At 45.8% G+C, this 12,993-nt stretch overlaps 1 protein-coding gene across 1 annotated transcript in view; it reads right to left on the bottom strand.

The window, feature by feature from the left end:
* WDR66 (WD repeat domain 66) overlaps nucleotides 1–12,993 on the bottom strand; it is a 78,833-nt gene that overhangs the window by 11,376 nt on the left and 54,464 nt on the right. The window contains exons 20-22 of the mRNA XM_031948493.1: nucleotides 11,453–11,543; nucleotides 11,103–11,246; nucleotides 1,230–1,458 (exon numbers count right to left, since the gene is read on the bottom strand). Coding sequence (XP_031804353.1) covers nucleotides 1,230–1,458; nucleotides 11,103–11,246; nucleotides 11,453–11,543 — 464 coding nt within the window. The remainder of the gene's footprint in view (nucleotides 1–1,229; nucleotides 1,459–11,102; nucleotides 11,247–11,452; nucleotides 11,544–12,993) is intronic.

Genomic DNA, 12,993 nt, shown 5'->3' on the forward strand with positions numbered 1-12,993 from the left:
GCCCTGGACAAATTTCAGTAGTTCAAGAGGGAAAGATCACAAGCCTTCTGTGGACTGAGGACCACGAGGGGCGGAGGGGAAGCCCCTGCAGCTTGGATGGGGAGCCCATCTGGCTGTTACCAGATATGGCCGATTCCCCCCCGCCCCCAGGTAGTGGGGGCAGGAGGGCAGAGGCCTTCCAGGACCTGGGACCCAAGCCAAAGAGCCAACTTCTTTACACAGAGAGAGAGAGCAGCTTTCCGGGGTCTGCAGGACCACAAACGTGGGTTGTGTCCTTGATGCTGCCCACAACACACTAAGTCTGTGCTCCCCCTTCACACAGACGTTATCTGTATTTGCAAGAGTACGGTCCCACTCTAGAAGAGGAGCATCCCCTAATTCTTGCTAGGCCACTGGAGTAAAGGACTTCTGATTTATCGTTCGGGGCTTGTCGGTGTTAAGTAGGAGTGGGGGCTCCCCGGCTGCCCTTAGAACCCAAGAGGCCACCTATGGTGGGCGCGTCCCCACCAAGAGCGGCCCAATTACACTGGGCCAGGTGATACTCATGTCCCCCTCTTCAAACCTACAGGAGACCTGGTGCAGAGAGCGCTAATTCAGGGTGCTCAGATCAAGGAATGAGTCACCAGGGGCTTCCCCAACAGCTGAAGGACACTGCCAAAGCATGGTCCCGGGGGCTTCCTCCTCTTCCCCTTGGGCTTTTTCCAGTGGGAACATCCATCTTCACCCCCATAAATGGAGCATTATTATATAAAGGAGGGCCCTTGTTTGCCATTCATCTCCAAAGGACTTATATCCTTGGCTAATCCAAAGGCTAGACACGGACCCAAAGGACAAGGCTCTCCATTCTTCCTCTGGCCTTTACTCACTATATGATGGTGAGCAAGATCCTATCTTTCTCTGAATTTCTGTAAAGATGTTGCTATCAGTATGAGCAATGTTGCAATAAATATGAAGAGCCCTTTGCAAATCTGCGAGCGCTCCGGCAATCCCGTTACAATCATCATTTCATGATGGAGGTACAGCTCCTCCTCCTGCTCCTTCACGGATGTTAACTGACTGATTGTAACCCATAAGCTCATCTTGGGGGGCTGAGGCATCCCCCAAGTCCTCTCCAGCACATCACCCCCTGATCCTGTGTATCTCAAACAACACCCTTTGTGTTATTTATTGCTCGACAATACTGGTGGGTGGGAGGCTAACATGTAGTCCACTTGGGTATATATACTGACCTTTGGTTAGAAGCAGTTCTAGGAAATGTTCTCTCTCAATAGCCATTTCCCCATCCTCATTAGGAGTGCCAAGAATTTTGAAAGCCTTTCGTATGTCACTTATGGTTTGACCAAAAGGTGGCCTGTGATTGATATAAAGCTTCACAAACTCTGGCAAGTCGATTGAATCAGCGAGCTTTCCTGTATCCACATACTCACCAAATTTAATTTCGTTTAACATATCATCAATCTAAAAAAGATGTAGAATTAAATATATATCTATGTATATTTACTCTTGGTAGACAGGAATCATATACTTAAAAAATAAGTTTTTATTAGTATATTGTTTTTTACAACACCGTAATTATTTCAAGCATCCCATATGACAAATAGTATTTTTTAAGAGAAGAAAGGAAAAGTCAGTGCAATTGATTTGATAAATTGAAAAATTTCCAAAAAATGTGCAATGCGTAACACCTGTGGACCTCCTACCTTGACAAAGGTGTAGGTTGGGGGGTTTGTTCTCAAGTCTCTTCATTTGAGTCCTGATGGATATTTATAATTTTGTTACATTTACTATTAATTTGTTTTGTGTGTTGCTCATAAACTTTTTTTAATTAAAGCTTTTTATTTTCAAAATACAGACATGGATAATTTTCAACATTCACCCCTACAAAATCATGTGTTGTAATTTTCTTCCTTCCTTTCCCCCACCTTCTCCCCTAGTCGGTAAGTGATGCATTATATGTTAAACATGAACAATTCCTCTATATGTATGTCCACAAATATCAAACTGCACAAGAGAAATCAGATCGAAAAAGAAAAAAATAAGAAAACAAAATGCAAGCAAACCACAACAAAAAGTGAAAATACTATGTTGTGGTCCACATTCAGTTCCCATTGTTCTCTCTCTGGATGCAGGACTCATATACTTTTAAAAAAGCAGAAAACAACAGGCACAATGTTGGTCCATGTCTAATTTTTCTCAGCATGATCATCGATTCAGAAATACTCCAAACAATAATGATAAAGATGATAATGCTTTACATAGATCATTTCCTTTTATCCTCACAACAATCCTCACAACATTAACAAATAGGTGCTATTATCATCCCTATTTTCCAGATGAAAAAACAGACTAGGAGAAATTAAGTGACTTGTTTAGGGTTACCCATTTAATGCCTGAAGACAAGATCTTCCTAATGGCAGGTCCTGTACTCTTGTCCACTACACATCTTATTGTTTAACCATTTTCAGTTGTGTCTAATTCTTCATGCCTCCATCTGGGATTTTATTGGCAACGATATTGTAGTGGTTTGCTACTTCCTTCTCCAGCTCATTTTACAGATGAGGAAACTGAGGCAAAAGGATTAAGTGATCTGTCTAAGGTCACACAACTAGGAAGTATCTGAGGCCATATTTGAACTGAACCCCCAAATGCCCCCCATTTCCCACTACTCCACTGTACAGATCTTATGTCAATTAAACAAGACAATCATACAGAAAGACAGAGTATGAAGAGAAAGCATTTAGGCTGCTCTTGATGCTCATACAACTTGTTTCTGAATTGTCGAATTTAACCAGTAATAAAGTCTTTAAGAGTTTGTAGCCTAAAATTATTTTTTTTCTGGAGATGATGTGTGAATTTTTTCAACTGAAATGTCATTTTCTATATTTAGAAGTTCTGGGCAGTTCTCTTCTATTATTTTCTGCATTCTAGTGTTAAGTTTTTTGTCCTGTTAAGTTCTTCTGTTCCTATGATCATTAGGCCGTCTCTGTCCATGCTGTCTTCGAGTTGAGTATGTTTTTCTTGCACAATTAGCATATTTTCTTTTAAAATTCTTTTCTTTTTTTTTTCTTCTTTTAGGCTGTCTTTTGCTTCTGTGTATTTGCATTCCCAATCTATTGTTCTCTCATTTCTTTGATGAGGTTTGCCATTATCATTCAAATCTTTCTATTCTACTCATTTTTGCTGAGCAGGATATAAATTCCACTGTCATAATTTTCATTTCTATTTTAAATGACTCAGATACAGTATATTGTGGTTCAATGCTCTTCTCAGCTTCCACAGGGTCCTTTGTCTCATCAAGGGTTAGATCTTTTTCCTTTTTTTGAATATATGAATATATATATGAATTTATAATATATGAATAAATACTTATTCATAGATAGCTGAACTCATTTACTAGATCTAGGTCCATATTTCCTTCTATTGTTAGTTTTTTTTTTCTCTGTTGATTTATATATTTATTTTCAAGGCCTTTAGATTTCTCCTCCCTGAAATTTTTGGTACTTTCAGTCTTTTCCCCTCTTATTTTCCTTATCGCTCGCTTCCTGACTCCCTCCCTTCTCACTGTGGTTTCCTTGGGAACTCATAAGTCCAGATGCTGGGCTACTTAGAACTACACAACTCCCCAAGTGCGCAGTGTCCTGTCCTGATGACCTTTCCCTCCCCTCTGCTCCTTCCTTCTCTGACCGAGCACCAGTAGATCAGAACTTGCTCTCCCTGGTTCTAGCAGAACCTGCTTTTTCTGGAGCTTTGCAGCCCTGGTACTTGTGGATTGCACGCCAAAGGCATGTTAGCTGTTGACAGCCCGAGCAAACTTTCGTAGTGTATTGCCAGGCACTGGGAAAAAAGTGGGGAATGGGATGCACAGGTGGTTTTAAACCTGTGTTGTGCCCTTGTGTCTGCCAGTGTGGCCTTGCTGCCAACAGTGCTGGAGGTGGGTGAGGGGTGAGCTCAGGCTCACCTGAGCTCATTTCCTGGTTTGGGGGAAATTTTTTTTAACCTTCTTTTGGATTTTAGGAGTCATAGATCATGGATATAACTGAAATTTCTTTATCTTTGGCTAATCATTTATGTGTTGACAGGGTGAGAGGTTCAGTTCATCTTACTGATCATTTGACCTGGAAATCCCCATCTAGTTTGAGCTGTGGTTGAATAAGTCCTCCCTTCAGAGCTGAAATGATTATAGATAGGTCTTAATAGATGTCAGGTGCCTATTTATTGACTTGGACTGACCAAGTTATGTACCCTAAAGCTTCTAATTGCATATTTCTTAAAAAGAGTTAATAGGATTTTATAATGTATGTCAAATTTCTTGCCTTCTCAAAGGAGAATTTGAACTCAAAATTTGAAAGGTATCATAGTGATATCACAGAAAAAGAAAAAAAAAGGTGATATCCCACAAAAGGAAAGAGGCACTAGTGAAACATTAAAAAAATACGCAAAAAAGACACAAAGAGGCAAGTCAGTTTTAGAACCGTTATGTTAAATTTATTAGATTTCAGATTTTACATGTAATCCTCTTTTTTGTTCTTTTTCTAAATAAGGAAAAATTTTGAAATGTCAAAATCATAATGTGGAAAATAATGACTTTTTAAATGCAGTATTGAAAATGTCTTACTTTTCATCTGGCTTGATCTGTCAGGAAAGAAATTTGGAATTATTCCCTCCAAAGTTACCAAACTGTGCATACTCTTTGATTCAATTTTGATCTGAAATTCCCTCAAGAAATCAAAGAAAGAGGGAAAGGACCTCTACATACAAAAATATTTGCAACAGTTCTTTTAATGATAGCCAGAAATTAGAGAGGGAGCATGTTCCTGCTAAAGAATAGCTAAATAATTTGCGGTGTATGGATGCCCATGAGCAATGGCCCATGAACGATGATGAAATGGACAGTTGTGTAGGAAACTGGAAAGTCCTCTTAGGAAATGATGTGGACCAAGCTGAGCAGAACCAAGAGAATGACAACTCCTCGGGGAGATTTCAGAACTCTGATTTGGAAGATTAAGAACACAAACCACAGGTCCAAACAAAGGAATATGAAACATCCCATTCACTTCCAGACAGAGAGGCCATAGAATGAAAGTGCAGAGCCATAGATTTCCAGATACAGCCAAAGTGGGAATCTGGCCTGTGGACCACTTGGCAACATACTGAGGGCTTTATTAGGGGGTTGTCGTTCTCCTTATTTGCTCAGTTAGGGTAAAGGCTAGGGATGACTCACTCCAGGTCACGCAGTGCAGGAGCTCCGATTGACTACAAACCCGTCTGCTTCCCACTACTCCAAGCTACCTTTTTCTCTCATCTTTCTTTCACCGACAGGCTCTGAGCTAGAATCACAGGAATAGGAGTGTGCATGTCCAAACTGACAACTAAAGTGATTCAGGTCAATAAATATTAATTTTAACAAAGGGGAAAAAAAACCCGATCTTCATCCCCTGCTTTGCTGCAACCTAACCTCTGCTCCACCTCAAGTGGAAGCCTCTCACGGGGCCCAAAGATTAGTACAAGGCTTGGAAAGGACTGAGAAAACCGCGACATTTAAGTTCTTGGATGCTCTGGCTGTTGCCAAGTTACTGTCAAATTACACAATTGCAGCATTTTGGGAGACTCTAGAGACTATTTGGCCCAATCTGTACCCAAGCAACAATCTCGGGCCCATCAGGTAGTCTTTGAGTCTTTCAATCATGGTGGGCTCGCACTTTGGGATGCTTCTGATAGGAAGCCTTTCTACTGCTTCTGCTCCTTGATCCTGAGTCTGCCCTTGGGGGCAGAGAGCAAACCGAATCCCTTTTGTGACCGATCTACTTTCAGGTTCATCCTCCCTTTCTTCCATCCCAACATCCCCAATTCCTCCAACTCATCCTTGTGGTCTCAAGGTCCTTCTGCATCCTCACTGGCCTTTTCCGGATGTTCTCCAGTTTAACAACGCCCACTCTGAAAGGGGACACCTAGAACGGAACCTCACACCATCCACGCCCTTGGAATGTACCGTCTCTACCCTCCATGAAACCTTCCCTGGTCTGCCTGGCTAAAAACCATTCTCCTTCCTCTGACCCAAACTGGCAGCGTAGCTCGTGACTGTAACCCGAGCTCTTGTCTTATCTCTGCAAGACCACCAAGCTCACATGGGGTGGGGGGCTGTTTGTGGGTCTGTCTTCCTCACCACGGGGAAGGGGGCACAGCAATATAGGGCAGGTCAGAGAGCACAGGTCTAACCCTAGTTTGGCCACAGCCCCCTGACAGCACAAGGCCAAGGTGGGCCAGAAAATCTCTAATGTCCCTTTTGGCTTTTCACCCACAACCTCAGCAGAAATTCAATAAACGTTTGTGGAATAAATCCTTCCTGCTTGCTGTTCTCCCAAAGCCTTAATCCTAGCTTAGTGATTTTATTTACTGTAGAACTGGGTGGCCCATGATTAGTTAGGAAGAATCTTTAGTGGATGGAGCCAGATCAGAGACATTTCTTTGCAGAGCTGAAAGCGGAGCAGCCCGCTGCTTGTCGGCCTAAGGGGCTTTGCTCAGTGGGCCGGAGGAGCAGACTCCCTCCAGCCAAAGTCAGGAGAGATCTCGTCCCTTTTGTACCGGAACAGGCTTGGGGATTTTGGGGAAGGCCACGGTGCCGAGGACTCTCTCTGGGGTTCCCACGGGCTGCTCGGAAGCAGAAATCTGGCCTCTTGGCCCTTGCTCGCTGCGTGCATGGGGCCATGCCAGTTGGCTGTAGGCCTTCCGCCCCCACTGGAAGTGAGTCAGTCCCAAAGATTAGTGTACCGAGTTTGGGAAGAACTCCGAGGAAACAGCCATGTTCCTGAAAGGCCTGTTACTTGCCACAGATGCCCAGCAGTGCCACGGCTACCGAGAACATCAGGGGTTCCCTGGGCAGAATCAGCAGCTCTTGTGCACCCCAGGACCAGACTGTGGCCCTAAGAGCACATCAGAGCTTCTCCAAAGTGGGGTCCATTCCACCCATGCCCCAAACATGGCTGCCGAGGAGCAGCTCTCGGGAGTGCCGGACCCCCATTCCTGCATTAACCAGTTTTAAATTCCTAAGACAATTATGATGAGAAGGGAACCATATGTAACAATCCCTCAGACTCATAGAGAAAGTGACTTTGGACTGCTGGGGGTGACATCAGCGTCTGGGCCCTCCATGGTCAATGTGGGAAAGGACGGCAATGTCTCAATGGGGAATGTCCCATTAACCACAGCAGAGGCAGCTTTTGAGCCAAGAAAAGCCCTGAGAAAATTTCTATTAAAGTCTCTATATCTGACAGGAAAAGAAAAGGGCCAAAAGCTTTCCCCAAGAGCTCAAGATAGAATGCCTTGTCAGTGAGCAGAGTTCGTGGAAAGCCATGCGATCTGGATGAAAGGGCCTGGGATGGTCCTCACACAGGGCCACAAAAGGGGCGCCTGTGTCCTTCACCAGCATCTGAACGGAGAATGGATTTGTAATGACGCTGATCAGAGGCAGGCGCCTCTTCCTGCACAGACCAGAGCCAGCTGACACTCCCCACACCTGCTCGGGCTACCTGCTGGCTCCACTTATAAATAACCGGCACGTGGCGCAGACTGCTTTGTTACTGTTGTTCAGCTGCTGAGTCGCTGCCCACTCTCGCGTCCCCGTTTGGGGCTTTCTTGGCAGAGATGCTGGAGTCTTGGCCATTTCCTCGCCCGGCTCATTTTACAGATGAGTAAACTGAGGCAAACAGAGTGAAGCGCCTTCCCAGGCTGCCACAGCCAGTAAATGCTGCAGGCCGGGTGTGCCCCCTGTCCTGCGGACTCCAGGCCCACCGACCTACTCCCTCAGCGACTCCAACCCCAGGCTAATGTGCCCCTGACTAACCACTGGTCACTAGTCTCTCTGAGACAATCCAGGTGGATCACTCTTGGCTCCTTTACCTAACGGGCTTTCCCACTCACAGAAGAGCAGCAAAGGGCACCCGACTGTACCGCTGGGTACAGTCCCGCCGGGCAACATCCCACTCAGCCTAAATACGGCCAGGATGGCGCTCGTGATCTCTAGCTCAGGGGTTCTTAAGGTCTGTGGGTCACAGACCTCTGGGACAGTCTGGGCAAGACTTGGCGCCTCCACAGAAGAATGTATTTTTATGTTTATTATTATTACTTTTTGCTGAGGCAGTTGGGGTTAAGTGACTTGCCCAGAGTCACACAGCTAGGAAGTGTTAAAAAAAAGTAATGTATTTTTAGAAAAATTGTAATGGAAGGAAATGGATTTAGTTAGAGGCTAATAACCACCCAAATTCAGATTCCCTGAAGTCTATCCACAGCCTGCTCCAGCTAGCGGCAGTCTCCCTCATTTGCACACCCTTCCCATATTGTAACATCAACTATTTTTATCTGTGGCCATACGTTCAGATCTGTTATCTGTCATCTCGGAAAGGGGCTGTATCCGATGTACAGTGGTCTCTCTCCCAGTGCTTAAGGCTGGGTCCTGCAGCTGAATAAATCCTTGTCTGTTAGTCTGATGCTGTCCAGCTCCGGCCTTGGAGCCGTTCCTCTCTCAGCAGCCTGACCTCCTTCAGGCCCCAGTACGGCCCTCCCTGGGAAGCCTTCCCTGGTTTCTGCACAAATTAGGGGGGCAGAGTCTGTTCCCCCTCTCTGTGTCCTTAGCACCTAGGACAGAGCTGCCCAGGACAGGAGCCAAATATCTGAATTGAATATACTGAACTTCCCGCCATTGTTGGGGTTCCCTCCCTTGATCACCAACCACGACGTGTCCATGGTACGATCACTAGAAGACAGGGACTCACCCCTGATCAAGAGGTGAACGGCACCTCTTCCTCCGCCCATTCCAGCCTAATTCTCGGAAGCCGTTTCTCAGTAAGAAGCGGATGAAATGAGGCTTTTGTTTGGGCCTCCCCCTCCCCCCTCATCAGCAGGGGTTTCAGATTTTCTTTTCTTGTCTTTTTTTTTAATTCCTCAGAGATGAATGTTGGGAGGAGGGGTGTGTGCGGGAACTGAAAGGCCCCAACAAACGCTCTCCTCGGCGAGCCCACAGAGATCCACCGGGAGGCTCTGCTGGCTGGCTCGCGGCCATGTGGGGCGAGGACGAGCTCTCTTCTGGTCCCACAGTATCCTGACACAGAAGCAGCCGGGCCCAATGGAGAGACCTCCGGGCTGGAGCCACATGGAACCCGGGGGAGCCCTTTAAGTAAGCCTGCTGGGGCTGAGAGCCAGGAGCCTGAGCCGGTTTCCATGAGAATCTCCCCTCCTGGGGAGTGGGGGCTGAAGCAGGACTGACCGTCGGCCTCCCTGGGAGGAGTCGGAAGGGTGGGGTGCTCCACACCCTGTTGGGGGGGCTTCCCTCTCTCACCCGGCCATATACCTCTACTGCTTCCCTTGGGCATCTCACAGCTCCCACGGATGCAACCGCCTTCCCTATGCTATACCCAGATCTGCCGAGCTAGCCCTAACTTCCAGTCGAAGAACCAAGTGACAAGACCTCTCCAACAAGATGTGGACGTTTTAAACTCAACCTGTCCCAGACCCAGCTCCCCTTGGCTGGGCTCCCTGAGACAGTGGAGGCCGCCTCGATCCTCCCGCACCCACCAGTGCCTCTCCCACGGCCTCCTCATCCCCCTCTGTCCCACCTGAGGCCCAGTTCTGCACATTCTCCCTTCCTAACATCCACAGCGCCTCCCCTCCTCCTCCTCTGGCCCATCTCCTTGTAGCTTTTCCAAATTTCAGCCCCCACCTCCTGAGATTTTTGCTTAATCTGGGGGCCTGCCCTGGGAGATGCCCTTCCACTTTTCCTGCGAATGTCTCATCCGCACACAGGTGTTTGATGCCGTCTCTGATAGCTGTGAGCTCCTTGGGAACAAAGACTGGTTTGTTTTTTTCTCTGTATCCCTAGAGCTTAGTTAGACAGAGGCACATCAGACACTTAATACTTATTGACTTAATTAACAGCTCTTTTTCTTTGTTTCAAAGGAGAAGTCAGTTTTGGATTGGAATATATCTAAGAAGGACCATGATATTAAAATAAAAATAGCTAATAAACAAGCTGAGACAACTAGGTGGCAACGGGAAAAGGTGCTGGGCTGAGAATCAGGAGGACCTGGATTCAAATATGGCTCAGACACTTCTTAGCCATGTGACCATGAGCAAATCACGGGGCCCCTTCGAGCCTGTTTCCTTATTTGCAAAATGGGGACAATACCAGCACCTTCCTCCCACAACCGCTATGGAGATTAAATGAAATAACATATGTAAAGCACTTTGGCGACTAAGAGTTGTATAAATGATAGCTATTATTATTATTATTAAATAAGTACACTGGCTAGCCACAAAGTGTGTTTCTAGGAGACTAAAAAGAGAATGAATGCATCATATAGCCAAAGATAGGAACAGACCTCCCAGGAGAAACTGACCTTGTTTTCACCTGTTTATGCCAATTCCTGAGAGCAACTCACTCTGTCTCTGTCTGTCCTCTTCTCCCTTCCTCCTCCTTTTTAACTCTGTCCCTCTTCTCTTTTCCTCTCTCTCTTTTTTCCATTTCCCGTTTCTCTTTTCCTTTCTCTTTCCATCTTTTTTCTCTTTTCTTCTCTCTCTCCATCTTTTTTGTCTTTTCCTCTGTCTCTCTTATCTTTTCCTCTTTCTCTTTTCCTTTCTCTGTCTCTTTTCTTTTCCTCTCTCTTTTCCTGTCCCTCTTCTCTTTTCCTCTTTATCTCTGTCCCTCTATCGCTGTCTTTTTTCTTTTTCCCCTATCTCTTTTTTTCTTTTCCTCTATATCTCTTTTTCTCTTTTTTCTTTTCTTCTCTTTCATTTCTTTTTCTCTCTTTTCTCTTTTCCTCTTTTTCCTCTCTCTCTTTTCTTCTGTCTCTCTCTGACCCTCACAATGTCTCTATCCCTCTGTCTTTCTCATTCTCGTTCTCTCTCCCCTTTCATAATATCATATTCTTTGTCACGTTAAGTCCTTTTCCAATAATGCATCTGTAGTGTCCACAACTGAATTTCCAAATCCTTCTCACAAGAATAAATGTAAGATCCATCTTTGACTCACAACTATTATTTCTCAGAGAATACAGGGTTGGATTATTTGACTTTTCAGGTGTCAATAAAATATTCCTGCTCACTCTACCTACCTGCTCTTCAGATGGATAGAAGCCAATTGCTCTCATGACAAAAGGCAGCTCACTCAGGGGAATGCGTGTAGACACCTGTCTGGTCTCCATTGTATCAATACCCTGACTCCGGAGCTGAGAATAATAAAAATAGTCCTCCAGTTCCTAAGAGGGAATACAAAAGAAACACGACCGATTTAGACTTTGGGATAATATGCACCAGGCAACACCTCGCTAGCATTTTCTAGGAAGTGTCTTGCAGGTATCAGGGTGAAAAGCTTTAATAAAAGGCACTTGGGTATTTCTGGGTACATTTTTCTCAACAATCCCAACGGAGGTTGCTGGGAAGTATCTCCTGTGAATACAATTACCTTATAGAATTCTCCTTCCCGGCCCCCATCCAGCAGACCATAGAATGGGGTCAGATCTTCACCCCCCAGGTGAACAGCTGCCTCCAGAGCCCTGGAATAATAACAAAACATCACTATTGGGGAGCACTCATGCAAGAATAGACTTTAGCCGGTAGTCTGCCCCAGAACACAAGCAGCTGCTGACTAGATTAGACAATGAAGCACAATTAAAGTCTTGGTTGGCTTGTTAGGAAAAATCCCTCGGAGAGCAACATGAAAACTGAACATTCGGATGGCAGGCGGCAGCCAGCGGTAGGAGAGCACCCCTCCGACCGCGGAAACCCCGCTTTTGTTACATCCCAGTTGTGTGGCCTCGGGCCAAGCCCTCTAAAACTCAGTTTCTCCCTTTGTCAAATGTGGAGAAAATGCGAAGCTGCCGGCCCCACGGGGATGCTGGGAATCCAAGCCCTTGGTAAGCCACAGGATGGAAGAAGTGACTGTTATTAGGGTGTCACTTGGGCACTGGGCTTTGCCCAGAAGAGGCACTTCCTACAACTGGCACTGAATGGCCAACACTGCAGCTGGCCCTCCGGCTCTCCTGGGGACAGACCTACCTTTGGGGGGTCTCTCAAAGCACAGAACTTGGGGGAGAAATCCCATGTTCTGGAACTGAAACCGCTCATTTTTACAGAGGTAGAAATGGAAGCCCAGAGAGGTCCCCTGCCCAAGATCAGGTAGCTAGGAAGTGGTAGAGACAAGAATCTGAGTTTTAGGCTTCTGCCTATAAATCCAGGGCTCCCCACAGGAGGTCAGGAGGGGCCCCATTATAGCTAAAACTCAAATTTCCCCCAACACAGCCAAAGCTCCCACAGAGCCTTGAGGATGCCATCAAATGACAACCCCAGGTAAAGGGGCAGCCTGGAGCTTTGGCTCACACGGTCCGAGTTTCTGAGCCAGGCTATCTGAACCTTGTAAAGACCTGCTTTTCCACAGGCCACGGAAAACAGATAAAGAGCAGGACATGGAGTGATTCCGGACAATTCCATGTGCTGCACCCTCGCTTCGTAGTGTGTTAGAGTTAGCCTTTCACTCAGGGCTCTCAACAACCCTGTGGAGAACATTAGGATGGATCCCCATCTCCCTGATGTGGGCATCTCCTCCAACAGGGCAGATCCCAACCTTTCCACGTGGGATCATCTTGGTGGCCTCCCAAGAGATCACCCCAAGGAGGTCCACCCAATGTGCTGGTGGCTAATCTTGGATTCCCTAAACTTTGAGAGGATATCAGCGGAGCATGGGGACTTTTAATTATCTTACCTCTTATCTCTTGGCCAGTCCATCTTTTTTTTAATCATATGTATTTTTTATTAAAGCTTTTTATTTTTAAAACATGCACAGATAATTTGTCAACATTGACCCTTCATAGCCTTGTCAGACTGTCCTCTCTTTCCCCTCCCTAGATGGCAAGCAATCCAATATATGTTATACATGTTAAAATATGTGTTAAATCCAATATGTGCAAACATATTTATACAATTCTCGTTGCACAAGAAAAGTCAGAT

This window comes from Sarcophilus harrisii, chromosome 1 (genome assembly GCF_902635505.1).
Source record: "Sarcophilus harrisii chromosome 1, mSarHar1.11, whole genome shotgun sequence".
Classification (NCBI taxonomy): domain Eukaryota; kingdom Metazoa; phylum Chordata; class Mammalia; order Dasyuromorphia; family Dasyuridae; genus Sarcophilus; species Sarcophilus harrisii.